At 40.5% G+C, this 16,373-nt stretch overlaps 1 protein-coding gene across 1 annotated transcript in view; it reads left to right on the top strand.

Moving 5' to 3' along the window:
* LOC117090613 (lysine-specific demethylase 5D-like) overlaps positions 1–8,169 on the top strand; it is a 43,366-nt gene extending 35,197 nt beyond the window's left edge. The window contains 9 exon segments of the mRNA XM_033223055.1: positions 3,083–3,179; positions 3,744–4,102; positions 4,532–4,670; positions 5,123–5,302; positions 5,510–5,647; positions 5,832–6,431; positions 6,715–6,784; positions 6,938–7,137; positions 7,232–8,169. Of these exon segments, the coding sequence (XP_033078946.1) occupies positions 3,083–3,179; positions 3,744–4,102; positions 4,532–4,670; positions 5,123–5,302; positions 5,510–5,647; positions 5,832–6,431; positions 6,715–6,784; positions 6,938–7,137; positions 7,232–7,582 (2,134 nt within the window). The 3' untranslated portion in view covers positions 7,583–8,169.
* The last annotated feature ends 8,204 nt before the right edge of the window (positions 8,170–16,373 follow it).

Raw genomic sequence — 16,373 nt, 5'->3', positions numbered from 1 at the left:
GTCATTAGGCAGTTCTGTCATGTTGCACATGCACCGTCTACTTACATAACCTGGATGATGTGACCTCCTACACACCTAGGTTGTGTGGTAGAGCGTGTTGTTCCTAGGCTGCAAACCGGCACAGCGTGATACTGTACTGAATATTGTTGGCAGTTGTAACACAGTGGTGAGTATTTGTGTATCAAAATATCCAAACATATAATAAATACAATAAACTAACTGTGGAAGACATAAAATATGGGGCACTTACCATGAATGAAACTTGCAGGACAGGAAGTTTCTTGGGGTGAGGAACTGACTGATAAGAGAATGTGAAGATCTTGGGTATGACTGTACACTACTGTAGACCTAATAAACACTTTACACTTTGACTATGTTAAATTTATGTAAAGGTATCTTTCTTTAGTGGCAAATTAGCCACAGCTACTGTATATTTTCTTTTAAACTTTTTTTCAGGGTACATGTGTGGGTTTGTTACATAGGTACACTTGTGTCATGGGAGTTTGTTAACACAGTTTATCACCCAGGTATTAAGTCCAGTACCCCTTAGTTATTTCTCCTGGTCCTCTCCCTCCTCCCACCCTCCACCTTCTGATAGTCCCCCGTATGTGCTGTTCCTTCTGTGCATATATCAGTATGTTCTCATCATTTAGCTTCCACAGTGAGAACATGTGGTATTTGATTTTCTCTCCCCAGGTTAGTTTGCTAAGGATAATGGCCTCCAGCTTCATCCATGTTTCTTCAAAGGTCATGATCCTGTTTTTATAATTTCTGCATGGAAATTCCATGGTGGATATGTACCACTTTTTTTTATCCCGTCTATCATTAATGGCCATTTAGATTGATTTCATGTCTTTGCTGTTGTGAATCATGCTGCAGTGAACATAACACCTGCCTATGTCTTCGTGATAGAACAATTTATATACCTTTGGGTATATACCCAGTAATTGAATAGCTGAGTCAAATGGTATTTCTGCCTCTAGATCTTTGAGGAATTGCCACACTGTCTTCCACAGTGGTTGAACTAATTTTACACTCCCAGCAACCCTGTGTAGGAGTTAACTTTTTCTCTGCAACCTGGCCAACACCTACTATTTCCTGACTTTTTCATAATTGCCGTTCTGAATGGTCTTGTCAGGCGGTACCTCGCTGTGGTTTTGTTTTGCATTTCTTTGATGATCACTGATACTGAGTCTTTTTTCATATATCTGTTGTCTGCATGTATGTCTCCATTTGAAAAGTGTCTGCTTATGTCCTTTGCCCACTTTGTAATGGGGTTGTTTTCTTCTTGTAAATTTGGTTAGGTTCCTTCATAGATGCTGGATATTAGACCCTCGTCAGATGCATAGTTTGGAAAAACTGTCTGCCATTCTGTAGGTTGTCCGTTTACCCTGTGTGTAGACAGTTCTTTGTGCCGGAGCTCTTTAATTCGGACTTGTCAATTTTTGCTATTGTTGCAGTTGCTTTTGGCATCTTCATAATGAAATCTTTCCCCATGGCTATCTCTGGAATGGCATTGCCCAGATTGTCTTCCAGGGCATTTATGGTTTCAGGTTTTAAATTTATGTCTTTAATCCATCTTGAACTGATATTTGTATAAGGCAGGGGTCCTATTGCAGTTTTCTGCATATGACTCAGCCAGTTACCTCAACAGGATTTACTGAATAGGGAGTCCCTTCCCCATTACTTGTTTTTGTCAGCTTTGTCAAAGATCAGATGGTGTAGGTGTGCAGCTCATTTCTGGGCTTTCTATCTGTTTCATTGGTCTTTGAGTCTGTTTTGTAAATTGTTTATTTCATAAACATTTAATTTCTATTTGAATGTTTTACTCTTTTCTAATAACAGCTTAAAACAGAAATGCATCGTAGAGTTGTACAAAAATACTGCCTTTCCTCACGTTGTTCTGTAACAATTTTTAGGTTTGTTTTCCATTTTTAAGCATTTTTGCTAAAATCTAAGATGTAAAGATACACATTGGGCTACGCCTTAACGGAGTCAGATTCTAAATATCACCGTCTTCTCCCATCTGTATCTTATTCTAGTGGAAGATCTTCAGGGTACTGACACATGTAGAAGGTATCTGTTATGATAACCGTGCCTCCTCCTGGAATACTTCCTTAAGTATCTTTGGGGCTGCCTGACCATTATTTCAGATATTCTTAAATAGTCCTACTTGTTCTTAACCTCTTTTCTCATTGCTGCCCTTCTTTAAACCATGGAAACTTAAAATTTTAGAGGAAATTTCACTTTTATGGATAACTCCTTTCCCTACTCAGGTTCAAGAGAGATAAGACTTTTCCAGATTGAATCCATGATACCCATATAATATGCCTTGGGTTTCCATTTTAATCTGTCTCAAGTTTTCCTCATGCATTTAAACTTCCTGGCCTCTTCAGTTTTCTTTGTGTTGTAGACAGTTGGAACCAAAGAGTAAGTCTTAAAAGTTCTTATCATGTGGTACTGTTTCGCTTCTAATGTAATGAACTCTCATTTGTTGTCTAGAGTAGATTTATTACTCTGACCATTCTTATCATCACTTAGCCCACCTTTCTTCCTAACCCTTCCATTGCATTTGTACTTCAGTTTCTGGCTTAATAGATGTTTTATGTCACTGTGAAACCTACTACTTCTGAATCCTATTGGCTATTTCTTTTTACATCTCTTCTTCATTCTTTAACTCTTAACTGGATGACTAATGAAAATGTAACTTATGTGGGGACCATTCAAATGTCTGTTTTCTTTTACCACCTATTTGTATTTATTTATATTCTTCTATCAAATAGTGCTAGTCATCTAGTAACATAGTGGCATGGTATTAAGTAGCCATAGTGTTAGCAGATTATTACTGTTACATTTTCTCAGGAAGCTGGACTCTCTCACTTTGATATCTGTAGTTAGTCTATATTATTGCTGTCAAAAGCCTACAGGTGTTTTTTCAAATCTTAACTTACTGGTCAATATCACTGAACTTAGAAAAAAACCTTTGTGGATATTAATGAAATACAAAAGGGAAGGAAGTATGTTAAAATTCTGTAATTTTTTGAAATGTGGCCTTACGAGGTGTTCCTTCTGGTTCCTACAGGATGGACACTCCACCGCTGACCTTGACTGAACTCCGGGTCCTTCTTGAGCAGATGGGCAGCCTGCCCTGTGCCATGCATCAGATTGGAGATGTCAAGGTGAGGAGGGGCCTGACAAGATGGAATTTTTGTTAACAGCAAATACTCAGGAAGTCTGACGTGTCAGAAAAGCTTGAGAACCTAGGTATTCTAGACAAGTTTCTCATAATAACAGGTTCTTTCCTGGAAGTGGTGGAGATGAATGTTCCCATACCATCTCTGTCTTTACAGCATGTAAGGAAATACCCTTCCAGACTGAAATAATTAAAAACTTTAAACAGGAGCCTACGTAAGACTCTGGCTCTTGGGAATGGGATGGAGAGGACTGATTGACTGCTTGATTTCCCTCCACACAGTAGAGTCTTAGAAAGCTTACTAGAGGGATAAGATTGTATTAAAGTGGGCTTGGAAAAAGAAATTTTAGGTAATTAAAGGAGAAAAGTGTCATTCTAGGTAAACAGAGGGCCTTTGTTATTATCAAGTAGATCATGTTTTAGGATGTGATTGAGAATAAGTGTTAAGCAACAGGAAATGCCTATAAGAGGAGATGAGAAGTGGAGCAAATCTAGGTTGTGGAGTATTTATGTGGCTAAACAGTCTGCATTTTATCCTATGTCTTTGCAGGATGTCTTGGAACAGGTGGAGGCCTACCAAGCCGAGGCTCGTGAGGCTCTGGCCACACTGCCATCTAGTCCAGGGCTATTGCAGTCCCTGTTGGAGAGGGGGCAGCAGCTGGGTGTAGAGGTGCCTGAAGCCCATCAGCTTCAGCAACAGGTGGAGCAGGCGCAATGGCTCGATGAAGTGAAGCAGGCTCTGGCCCCTTCAGCCCACAGGGGCTCTCTGGTCATCATGCAGGGGCTTTTGGTTATGGGTGCCAAGATAGCCTCCAGCCCTTCTGTGGACAAGGCCCGGGCTGAACTGCAAGAACTGCTGACCATTGCAGAGCGCTGGGAAGAAAAGGCCCATTTCTGCCTGGAGGCCAGGTGGGGTGTAGTCTCTCCCTGTCTGTATTTTGACTGTAATCCTCTGAGTTTTGGGGTGACCCTAAGTGTTTCTATAGGTGCCCTTAGGCAGCAGACTCCCAGTTGGGCATCTACTAAACTCTAAAGGACTGGCATGACATACCATCTCGTCCCATCTATATGACATGTCATGTTGATGTTTCACTGTTGTAAAGGCAACAATTGGGGAAATATTCCTTGGGTGACTTAGTTAGGTGAATGGATACAGCCTGTGATTTACAAGAGACCTACATGCCCCCTGCACTGTTACAGAGTTCCTCAGTGTGGCTCCCTTACTCTGTCACACTTTTTGTTTCTTGGGTTTTTAGCAAGGAAACATAGGACTTAAAAAAGGGGCATGTATACCTGTAACATGTAGTGATAGATTGCTGTTTTTCAAAAAAATTTTAGGCAAAAGCATCCACCAGCCACACTGGAAGCCATAATTCGTGAGACAGAAAACATCCCTGTTCACCTGCCTAACATCCAGACTCTCAAAGAAGCTCTGACTAAGGCACAAGCTTGGATTGCTGATGTGGACGAGATCCAAGTGAGGATCACTATTTTTGCTTTGCTATGTCAGGCCAGCAGTTAGAAGAGACACAGTATACCTTACAGTTTTTACTTGGTTGGGTTGTGCTGGAAAGTGAAGTTGGGAAGTTGGAGGATTCCTTGAGAGACCTGAGCATATCAGAATAGGAATGGAGGGAAGAGAAGTATGAATATGGGTGTAGAGCTAAGCAGAGACCATTGATACATAGAAGTGGACAGAAGAAGCAGGCTACAACAGAGTTACTTGCCCATGTGTAATTTTTGATCAGAGCCAATGAAAGTAGGAGTTCTGAGAGAAAAGAGTTTCTATCCCATTTTTCCCTTGCAGAAAACTTCTACAGATTTTCGGCCCTGTGATTATGCAGCACAATACCCAGTATTACTCAGGACAAATTTAGACACAATATTATTGACATAATTTAAATAAACTTTCTTTTTCTCCTATCCCAGAATGGTGACCACTACCCCTGTCTGGATGACTTGGAGGGCCTGGTGGCCGTGGGCCGGGACCTGCCTGTGGGGCTGGAAGAACTGAGACATTTAGAGCTGCAGGTATTGACAGCACATTCCTGGAGAGAGAAGGCCTCCAAGACCTTCCTCAAGAAGAATTCTTGCTACACACTGTTGGAGGTGAGGTCTGGGACCCTGACCCCACAGCCCTCTTCTGCATCTGGCTTGGCTGCTGTGAGATGGCGCATATGATGAGAACATAAGTTTTTTTAGGGGGCACCTGGGTAGGAAGGAGAGGGTGTGGGAGGTGAGGGAAGCCTGGGCATTTCCTCTCTGTCTGTCTGCCTACCTGCCTTACCTCTCTGTCTGTCTGCCTACCTGCCTTAGGTGCTCTGCCCATGTGCAGACGCTGGCTCAGATAGCACCAAGCGTAGCCGGTGGATGGAGAAGGCGCTGGGGTTGTACCAGTGTGACACAGAGCTGCTGGGGCTGTCTGCTCAGGACCTCAGAGACCCAGGCTCTGTGGTAAGCAGCATGGCCCAAATGGGGAAAAGATGGGTTCTAGGTATCTCCTTGAAAAGAGGAGAGCCAGTGATGATAGGGTGTCTGAGCCCTGTTACAGTTCTGGTTTGGGAGCCGGGCATTAGGATGCCAGACAAGGGCGAGGGTGGACTGCTGACCTACTTTACCCCTCTTCTGGATGTGATAGATTGTGGCCTTCAAGGAAGGGGAACAGAAGGAGAAGGAAGGTATCCTGCAGCTGCGTCGCACCAACTCAGCCAAGCCCAGTCCACTGACACCATCCCTCATGGCCTCCTCTGCGACTTCTGTGTGTGTGTGTGGGCAGGTGCCAGCTGGGGTGGGAGCTCTGCAGTGTGACCTCTGTCAGGACTGGTTCCATGGGCAATGTGTGTCAGTGCCCCATCTCCTCACCTCTCCAAGGCCCAGTCTCACCTCATCTCCACTGCTGGCCTGGTGGGAATGGGACACAAAATTCCTGTGTCCACTGTGTATGCGCTCAAGACGGCCACGCTTAGAGACAATCCTAGCCTTGCTGGTTGCCCTGCAGAGACTGCCTGTGCGGCTTCCTGAAGGTGAGGCTCTTCAGTGTCTCACAGAGAGGGCCATTGGCTGGCAAGACCGTGCCAGAAAGGCTCTGGCCTCTGAGGATGTGACTGCTCTGTTACGACAGCTGGCTGAGCTTCGCCAACAGCTACAGGCCAAACCTAGATCAGAGGAGGCCTCGGTCTACACTTTAGCCACTGCCTGTGACCCTATCAGAGGAGGCATTGGCAACACTGTTTCTAAGGTGAGCTTTCCAGGCTGGCCATTGTCCTCACATTTAGGTCTTCTAGCCCCTGTCCTCCTCTTGGCTCCAGTTTTGTCCCTGTTCCTTGATTTTCAGTCTCCTTTGGCCTAGCCTCTTTGCCCCATTCTAAACCTATCCAGATGCCTAACCCTACTCCCTGTTGGAAGCATGGGTCTACAATCCTTCAGGTGGTAGAGGCTCCCAAGTTTTGGGGTTGTGGGAGGAAAGATAGGACCTGATCCATCAGCTCATTTATCGTTACCCATTCTTTTTTCCCGGATAGGTCCAAGGGCTGCTGGAGAATGGAGACAGTGTGACCACTCCTGAGAACATAGCTCCAGCAAAGGGCTCTGGTAAGACTGGTGTGGTTTGGGTAGGCTCTTGGGTACACATAACTGAGTGACCCATGTATTTGTCAGCTCTGTTGTGGCCATGGAGGATAAGACCAAGAGTGACCTCTAACCCAGTCTGTCCCTGCACCCCTAACCCCATCGCCTTCCGCCCAGACCTGGAGCTACTGTCCTCACTGTTGCCGCAGTTGACTGGCCCTGTGTTGAAGCTGCCTGAGGCAATCCAGGTTTCCCTGGAGGAGCTCATGATGGAAGGGGACCTGCTTGAGGTGACTCTGGATGAAAACCATAGCATCTGGCAGCTGCTGCAAGCTGGACAGCCTCCAGACCTGGACAGAATTCGCACACTTCTGGAGGTAGGAAGGGGTCATGGACAGGGCAGGAGATTAGGTTCCAGCAGACAGGGATCCCAGTACTGACCTTTTTCTGCTTCTGTGGGTATGATTGCAGCTGGAAAAGCTTGAACATCAAGGGAGTCAGACAAGGAGCCGGGCTCTGGAGAGGCGACGGCGGCGGCAGAAGGTGGATCAGGGTGGAAAGGTTGAGGATCTTGTTCAACAGGAGCTGCAGTCAAAAAGGGCTCGGAGCTCAGGGATTACGTCTCAGGAGGGCCAAAAAAAAGAACATTTTCAGGAGAAAGCCGACTGTGAAAATATATTCCTGACACCTTCCACAGACAACAGCTCTTTCTTGAAAAGAAACCGAAATGACTTACAACACAAGGATTCAGGCTCCTCAGCTGTTTGTCCTTCTTTAATGCCTTTGCTACAACTCTCCTGCCATGATGAGCAAGAGTTGTGACAGTGGCACCAAAGGTCATTTGTGGTAGTTTTTGTTTGTTTCGTAAGTCTTAACTGTCTTCTGGCCTGGACCTCAAAAGGAGCTTCTTGCCTGTTGATGATTTTTCACTTGCCTGTTGACAATATTTGATATCTTCACTCCTAGAGAGTTACTGTTTAAAGGTTGGTTATTAAAGTCCAGACCCTGATGCTCAGAAATGTCTTGCCAGCAACATTCCTGCTAGCATACAGGAGTGATTTTGTAAGCCAGTTTCATTCTAATCTGAATAGGGACAAACAAATCTTGAGGAAGCCCAGCTGCACCCCTTTTATTTTTTTCCCCACCACTCTTTCTGTACTTCAATTTTTGTTTGTTTTTTGTTTTTTTGTCCCTGTCGTAAAATATTTTGGTGCTTCAAAACATACTTTCATCGTACCTCCTTTTCTTTTCTCTCCTTGGGTCTTATTGTAAAAGAAAACAGTGTATGGTATAATTACTTCTAAAGACTGGCAAGAATAGAGAAAAAAGAATTTCATGACTCTACCTGTGGTCTATTTTTAATTTGATTTCTTAAAAATAAAACATTAAGTGTGTTCGGAGACTGTGAATATGATTTGAACTTCTCAAAGTGTAAGACTGAAGGACTGAGGTTAGGAAACACAGTAGCATGGGTCAACATAATTTTTAATAGTGGGGAAGAGTAGATTTTACTTAGAAAACATACATGGGCCAAAGTTAATGTTTTTTCAAAGGATGTCCAGTTGACCCAACTCCAGCAATAGAAAACTTACCTGTTCTACACTTCATTGCTTTGTGCTTTTTATTGAAAATCTGTTTGCTGGACTTGAGTGTGCCAGTATCCGAGTTATTTGTTGTGTTACATCGTTGAACTGTGTGTCTATTCCCTGTGACCAGATCACAATGTCTTGGTTGCAGTCACTTTATAGTAAGTCTTGCAATAGAGTAGACAGATTTGTCTCAGTTTATTCTTTTTCTGATTGTTTTAGCAAATTAAGTTCCCAGCTCTCTTTTTCAGTATGTAGTTGCTTTTGTGTCCTAAATCTGATAGACTTGCACTGACAAAAGTTATGTCCCTCAGTATTTTCTCTTCTTTCATATGGTGAATGTAATAGCTAATCTAAATCATTTGTTGTAAGAATTCAGTGGGATTGATACGTAAATATTTCAGGTGAAACCACTATATCACTATACCACTAAATCAATTCATGGTTCTTGTGTCTCTCTTGATAATCGAATAATATAGACTGTATTATACTTCTCTTAACCCCTTTTAGTGAACACATTCTGTCATCCTGGATTGAATCTCTTGCTTTTCCACCTGTTCCTTCTGATCTCAGTCAGTGTAGATGACATGATTTCCCATAGCAATTTCTCATGCCTATAATCATACCTACCTTCCTTATTGTCTACTCTTTTCACCTCTTTCTTTGATACTGTCATAGGTAACTGTAATTAGCTTTCCCAGTAACAAAGCTATGCTTGATGATGACCTAGTAGAGTAGAAATTTCTTCACCTGTCTAAACAGAATGTGCTAATTGTTCACATACTTCGCAGTGAGCAGGCAATCCAAAGTTAGGACAGTTGTACACCTTTCTTAGGTTGCCTCCACTAATTGAGGCTGTATTTGAGTTGAGGGGCCAATTCTGACACTTTTGAAACCATACACAAGGATGCAGCACAAAGTTTTTGCACATAGGCTAGAATTTACCTTGTGATTAGAGGTTAGTTACATGTTCATTAAGAAACATCATCAAATCTGCAACAAAAACAATTTCACAGGGCATAGAGTATTCTCTGAGATAATTCTAATTCAGAAAAAAAGAATTAATCTTGGTCTAAAAAAGTTGTAATAAAACTTTACCACTGGTAAGCCAGCTGTGTTAGGCTCTTCTGTGAGAAAAAATATCTGACTGGGCAATTTATAAATTTAATGTATTGCTCAAAGTTCACATCGTAAATATATACAGCACAAACCTGTGCCATACCTGGGCCCATTTCAGCCACAGTTGACAGAGCCAAAGAGTGCTGCTCCAAAATTCAGGAAATCAAGGTTTGGGGTAGTACTTCACAGTGAGCCCCAGGTCCAAGGGCACCCTGGGCCTCCCCTTTAAAACTCACTGCTTTCAAGATACTAACACTCTGGGCCTGTGATGGGTATGACATTATCAAAGAACTCCAAAATGTCTTACGATAATTCTTGTTATGAAGAATAGCATCTGACTCCCTTCTATCTGCTAATCTTACGAAATGTTCCCGTGGACACACACCTGTTTTCTCCTGAACACACCTTTTTGTTCTTAACATGGCCCAGCTGAGAATTTTCCAAATCTAAATTACAAATTTCATCTTTAATTTGTTTCTCCTCATATTTTACTGTAAGCAATCAAGAGAACCATGCCACACCCTTAACTGTTTGCTTAGTTATTCTTCCACGTCTTAGTTTCATCACTGTTCATTTCTGCCTTTCAGAAACACTAGGACAGAAAACTCAGCCAAGTTCATTGACACTTTATAACAAGTTTGGCCTTTCTCCAGTTTCCAATAAGATAATCTTTATTAATCTAACTGGCTGTCAGATTTTTTTCTTCATCCAGTTTTTTTTATTTTGAAAAGTTTCAAGATTTCATAATTTGAACAGGACAGTGAACATCCCTCTGTCCTTCACATAGATATACCAGTTAATATTCTGTGCCACATTGACTGTCTCCTTTCTCTATATATCTCTTGCATGCACACACACACGCACACACACACACACACACACGCGCACACACACACACACACATACATATACACACGCATTTTTTTATAAACCCTTTGTAAGGAAGTTCCAAAGCCAATGTAATTCACTCCTAACTTCTTAATTATTTCCTAAGAAGGACATTCTCCTACCTATTTTCATTCATCCTTAAGATAATGATGTTCATCTCTCAGTTGTTATGATTCTCATAAGCCAGTGAGAAAAATGGTGCCTGTTTTCCCTGTAACATAGGATTCACTCAATGGAATGGATAAATTCTACTCTACCTACTTCACAAGGTGCATTGCCAGAGGTATGCTCTCTGTAAGCCTCTCAAAGAATAGGAAGTATTGCTGCCCTCCAAAAGTTTACAGTGCTGTAGCAAATGTTGGCAAATCCGATACAATAATACATATGCAAGTACTTAAATTTTATCAACTTATAGTGCCATGATATACATGGAAGATACTATTTTTCTCTCTTTGTTAATTATTTTTTTCAAAGAAAATGGGATTTAGGAAAACGGGAAAGCGTGAAAAAACACCAAAGGGACTGTAGTAGCATTTGGAAAACAATGACAGTTTTTTAAAGATTTTGAAGAAATAGTGACTATGTCTTAAAACTATTTTTTTTTCTTATCAGAGAAATATATTATGATTGTACTGCCTTGTAATTTCAAGTATTGTGCACCCTATTAACTGGTTTTCTTTAAAAAAAAAAAAATCTGCATATAACCTTCCATTTTTCCTTCAACTTTTAAGTTCTAGGGTACACGCGCAGGATGTGCACGTTTGTTACATAGGTAAACCTGTGCCATGGTGGTTTGCAGCACACATAATTCCATCACCTAGGTATTAAAGCCTGCATGCATTAGCCATTCTTCCTGATGCTCTCCCTCCCTGATGCCAGAACCCATTGCCACTGACAGGTCCCCATGCATGTTATTCCCCCCTCTCCGCCCATGTGTTCTTACCATTCACCTCCCACTTGTGAGAACATGCAGTGTTTGGTTTTCTGTTCCTGCATTCATTTTGCTGAGGAAAACGGCTTCCAAATCTATCCATGTCCCTGTAAAGGATGTGATCTGGTACTTTTTATGGCTGCATTGTATTCCATAGTGTATATGTTTTTTTTTTTTTATTTAGTCTATCATTGATGGGCTTTTGGGTTACCATGTCTTTGCTATTGTGAACAGTGCTGCAATGAACATACATGTACATGTATCTGTATAAAAGAGTAATTTATATTCCTTGGGGTATATGCCCAGTAAGAATCATGGTACTGACTCTTCCAATCCATGAGCATGGAATGTTTTTCCATTTGTTTGTGTCCTCTCTGATTTCCTTGAGCAGTGGCTTGTGTTCTCCTTGAAGAGGTCCTTCATTTCTCTTGTTAGCCATTTTCCTAGACATTTCACTCTCTTTTTAGCATTTGTGAATGGGAGCTCATTAATGATTTGACTCTAGGTTTGCCTGTTGTTGGTGTATAGGAACGCTTGTGATTTTCACATTGATTTTGTATCCTGAGACTTTGCTGAAGTTACTTATCAGTTTAAGTAACTTTTAGCCTGAGACTGTGGGACAATTTGAATTCCAGACTCTTCCTAATTGAACACTCTTCATTTATTTCTCTTGCCTGATTGCTCTGGCCAGAACTTCCCAAATTGTTAAATAGGAGTGGTGAGAAAGGGCATCCTCGCCTTGTACAGGTTTTCAAACTTTGATACTGGCTGTGGAATTGTCTTAAATGGTTATTACTGTTTTGAGGTATGTTTCTTCAATATCTACGTTATTGAGTTTTTAATATGAAAGGATGTTGAATTTTATTGAAGGCCTTTTCTGTGTTGAGGTAATCCTGTGTTTTTTGCCTTTGATTCTATTTATGTGATGAATTACATTTTTGATTTGCATATGTTGAATCAACCTGGGATCCTGGGAATGAAGCTGACTTGGTTGTGGTGGTTAAGCCTTTTGATATGCTGCTGTATTTGGTTTACCAATATTTTATTGAGGATTTTTGTATCTATGTTCATCAGGGATGTTGGCCTGAGTTTTTTTATTGTACTTCTGACAGGATTTGGTATCAGCATGATACCAAATAGTCACTGGCTGTATTTCTACCAGACTTGCAGTCACAACCATTTACATAATGTGTAAGAAGTCGGAGGCTGTGTCTACAGCTCTCTTTTTCTGAGTCCTCATGAGAGTCATCCTCATGGTCTGTTCATGACAAAATAGGCTTTCTGCAACATGTTCCTTTATATTTTTCCAGTCTCTTCCCCATAATTCCTTTTGAAGATATTTCCGTATTTTCAGGCATTTCATATAGCAGCACTTCACTCTGCTTACCAATATCTGCCTACGTCTCTTCCTGCTGCTATAACAAATTGCCTTACACACAGTCATCTATAAACAGCATAAATTTAATAGTGACAGGTGAGACTGGAAAGTCCAAGATCAAGGCACAACAGCTGGTTGGTCTGGTGAAGGGTGCTCTCTCCTTTCTCAACAGTATGTTGAATGCTGTGTCCTCACCTGGCTGGTGGATGGACGAGGACTAGCAAGTTTGTTCCCTTCACCCCTTGCATGAGGTGGTTAATACTTTTATGAAGGCTCCACTCTGATGACCTGGTCATCTACCACTTAATATTGTCATGCTGAGTTTCGAGTCTCAAAATGAATGCTATCAAACTGTATGGTAGGGTAAGTGGGATATTTCAACTGCTATTTTGATGAAATTTTATGGAATGGATAATGTTTAGGTTGATAAAAGTGAGTAAAGTTCACAGTTAATGCTATTGTTACAGAAACATGTTATGTTCAAATATTTTCTGCATAGTACCTGCAGATAACTGAAATACAGTGAACAACTATTGACTTTAAACATCACATATTTGCACACGGGTTGTAAAATGTCTGTGTTGTACACCTATTTTTGCTACAATTTCTAGCTTAGCTTAGCATACTCAACTCCAGATTGTGCTGAATTTGTTTTCTCAGCTTCTTTAAAAATATTATCTCCTGCTATAGATTAAATTTATGTCCCCCCAAAATTCATATGCTGAAGCCTAATCCTTAATTTGATGGCATTCTGGTAGTGGGATCATTGGGAGGTGGTGAAGTCATAAGGGCAGAGCCCTTGTGAATGGAATTTGTACCCTTATAAAGATACCCCAGAGAGTTCCCTGTACCTTCCACTGTGTGAGAACACAGCAAGATCCACTGTGAACCAGGAAGTTCAAACTCCACAGATAACCAAGTTCATCACCTCCTTGTGGTTGCCAGCATTTGGAGCTATGAGAAATAAATGCAGTATCTACAACTGTAAAAAATAAATGTCTTTTGCTTGTAGCCCACATTGTCTAAGGTAAGTTTTTATAACAGCCCAAATGGTCTAGCATGTTGCCTATTAATGTTTCATACAAAGCATACAAGACTAATTCTATAGTTACTTCCAGCTTTACAGTGGTTCCTAAAATGCAAAAATGAGCACTACTACTAATGTCTGTCAACTTAAGAGTGAAGGAAATTCATTTGCCATTATTTATTTTGTGTTCATTGCATTTCTCAGTGTTTTCAACTCTTCAATCTACTGTTTTTTCCAAAACACTAATTGTCTTTATTTTCTCGAGACACAGTTCCTAAGCTGCTGCAATCAAACACAGTGTAATTCAATATTAGTAAATTTCCATGCCTCCTTGGCCACCATGTTGACTATTTGGAAACATACTTTTAATTCCATCCTAATACCATTTTTTATTTTTGTGAATAAGTTCTGCTGTGATGAGATACAAATTTTCTGCTCTTTCTAACCACAGCTTTCCTATGAATTGAAAATATGAATGTTTAGTTAGTGCCCTCTTTTCTTATTTTGAGTGCTTCTCTTTTATTTCTTTCCTTTTTTTTTTTTTTTTTTTTTTTGCCCTACCTACTATACTTGCATTCCTGTATTTACAGTATCTTATTTATTACAATTCCCATGTTGAACAAAGGTTACTAAAACTAAAGGCATCTGTTTAAAACTTTGTCCCACATTGATCAACATATTTCTTTTTTCATACTCCCCCTCCACCCACCCTTTGCCCTCTGGTAACCATCAATCAGCTCTTTACTTATATGAGTTAAACTTTCTTAGATTTCATGTATAAGTGAGATATTGTGACATTGGTTTTTCTGTGTCTGGCTTATTTCACTTAACATAACATCCTCCAGGTTTATTCTCGTCCCAAATGAGAGAATCTGCCTCTGCCCCCTATTTTAAGGGTAACTAATAATTTCATTGCAATTGCTATTACATAATATTATTCCATTACTATTAGGAATACATAAGTGTCCACCATCAGATGAATGGTTTTCTAACGGTGGACACTTATAGTAACCTCCCTATCTTAGCTATTGTAAATAGTGCAACAATGAACATGGGAGCAGAGATGTATCTCCAACATAACCAATCATTGTTTTCACATATACCCAGAAATGGCATTGCTGAACTATTTGGTAATCCTATTTTTAATTTTTAGGAACTTTAATGATGTTTTTTATAGTGGCTATATTAACTTCCATTCCCACAAATAGCACACAAAAGTTCCCTTTGCTCCACACCTTCACCAACACTTCTTATCTTTTGTCTTTTTTATAATAACCATTCTATCAGGGATGTACGGTAATAACCCTCTGTGGTTTTGACTTACATTTTTGTAACAATTAGTTACGATGAGCATTCTGTCATATACCTGTTGGCCATTTCTATGGCTTTGTGGAGAAGTGTCCATTTTTGTCCTTTGCCCATATTTTGACTGGCTTATTTTCTTGGCATTAAAGATGTTTCAGTTTTTTTTGCATTTTGGATACCAGCCTCATATCAGATGTATGGCTTGGAAATATTTTCTTTCAGTTGACAGGTGGTCTCTTTAGCCTGTTGTTTTCTTTACTGTGCAGAAGCCATTTTGTTTGTTTATTTTTGCTTTTGTTCTCTGTGCTTTGAGGTCATCTCCAAGAAATGCTTTCCCAGAGCAATTGTTGTGGAGCATTTCTTCTCTGTTTTCCTTCAGTGCTTTCACGGTTTCATGTCTTACATTTAAAAGCCTTTAATACATGTTCCATTGATTTTTCTGTATGGTATGAGATAAGCATCCAGTGCCAGTCTTCTGCTCATGGGAATCAAGTTCTCCCAACACAGTTTCTTTAAGAGACAGTGCTTTTCTCATTTTTTGGTCTTGACATGTCAAAAATCACTCCATCATAAATGCTTGGGTTTATTTCTGGACTCTACATGTGTCTGTATTATACCAATACCTTGAGGTTTAGTTAATCATTCCTTTGTAATCATTTTTGAAATCAGGTGGTGTGATTCCTCCAGCTTGCTGTTTTTGCTATTGATCATTTTTACTGAGGTCTTCTGTTGTTCCATACAAATTTGGGGCTTATTTTATTCTATCTCTACAAATAAAGACATTGGAATTTTGATAGGGGTTGCATTGTGTCTGAAGACCTGTCAGGATACTAGGGACATGTTTCTTCTTCTTTCTTTCTTTCTTTTTTTTTTTTTTTTTTTTTTTTTTTGAGATGGAGTTTCACTCTTGTTGCCCAGTCTGGAGTGCAGTGGTGCAATCATGGCTCACTACAACTTCTGCCTTCCAGTTTCAAGCAATTCTCTTGCCTCAGCCTCTCCAGTAGCTGGGATTAAAGACACCCACCACCATGCCTGACTGATTTTTGTATTTTTAGTAGAGATGGGGTTTCATCATGTTGGCCAGGCTGGTCTTGAACACCTGATCTCGTAGTCGCCCACCTCTGCCTCCCAAAGTGCTGGGATTACAAATGTGAGCCACTGCACCCAGGTGGTAGTATGGATATTTTAACAGTACTTTCTCCTGACCATAAAAGGGGTATGTTATATATTTGTATCATCTACCACTTCTCTTTTCAATGTTTTATAGTTTTCAGTATGCACCTTCTTAGTTAAATGTACTGCTAGGTATTTTTTAAGATGATACTATTATTCAAGTTGTTTCTTAATTTTTTAAAAAATATTTATTACTGTGCAGAAAT

Source organism: Trachypithecus francoisi, unplaced genomic scaffold (assembly GCF_009764315.1).
Source record: "Trachypithecus francoisi isolate TF-2019V2 unplaced genomic scaffold, Tfra_2.0 Contig00084, whole genome shotgun sequence".
Taxonomy (NCBI): Eukaryota; Metazoa; Chordata; class Mammalia; order Primates; family Cercopithecidae; genus Trachypithecus; species Trachypithecus francoisi.
Note: the sequence above shows the minus strand (reverse complement) of the source record. Positions and strands in the feature narration are given on the sequence as shown.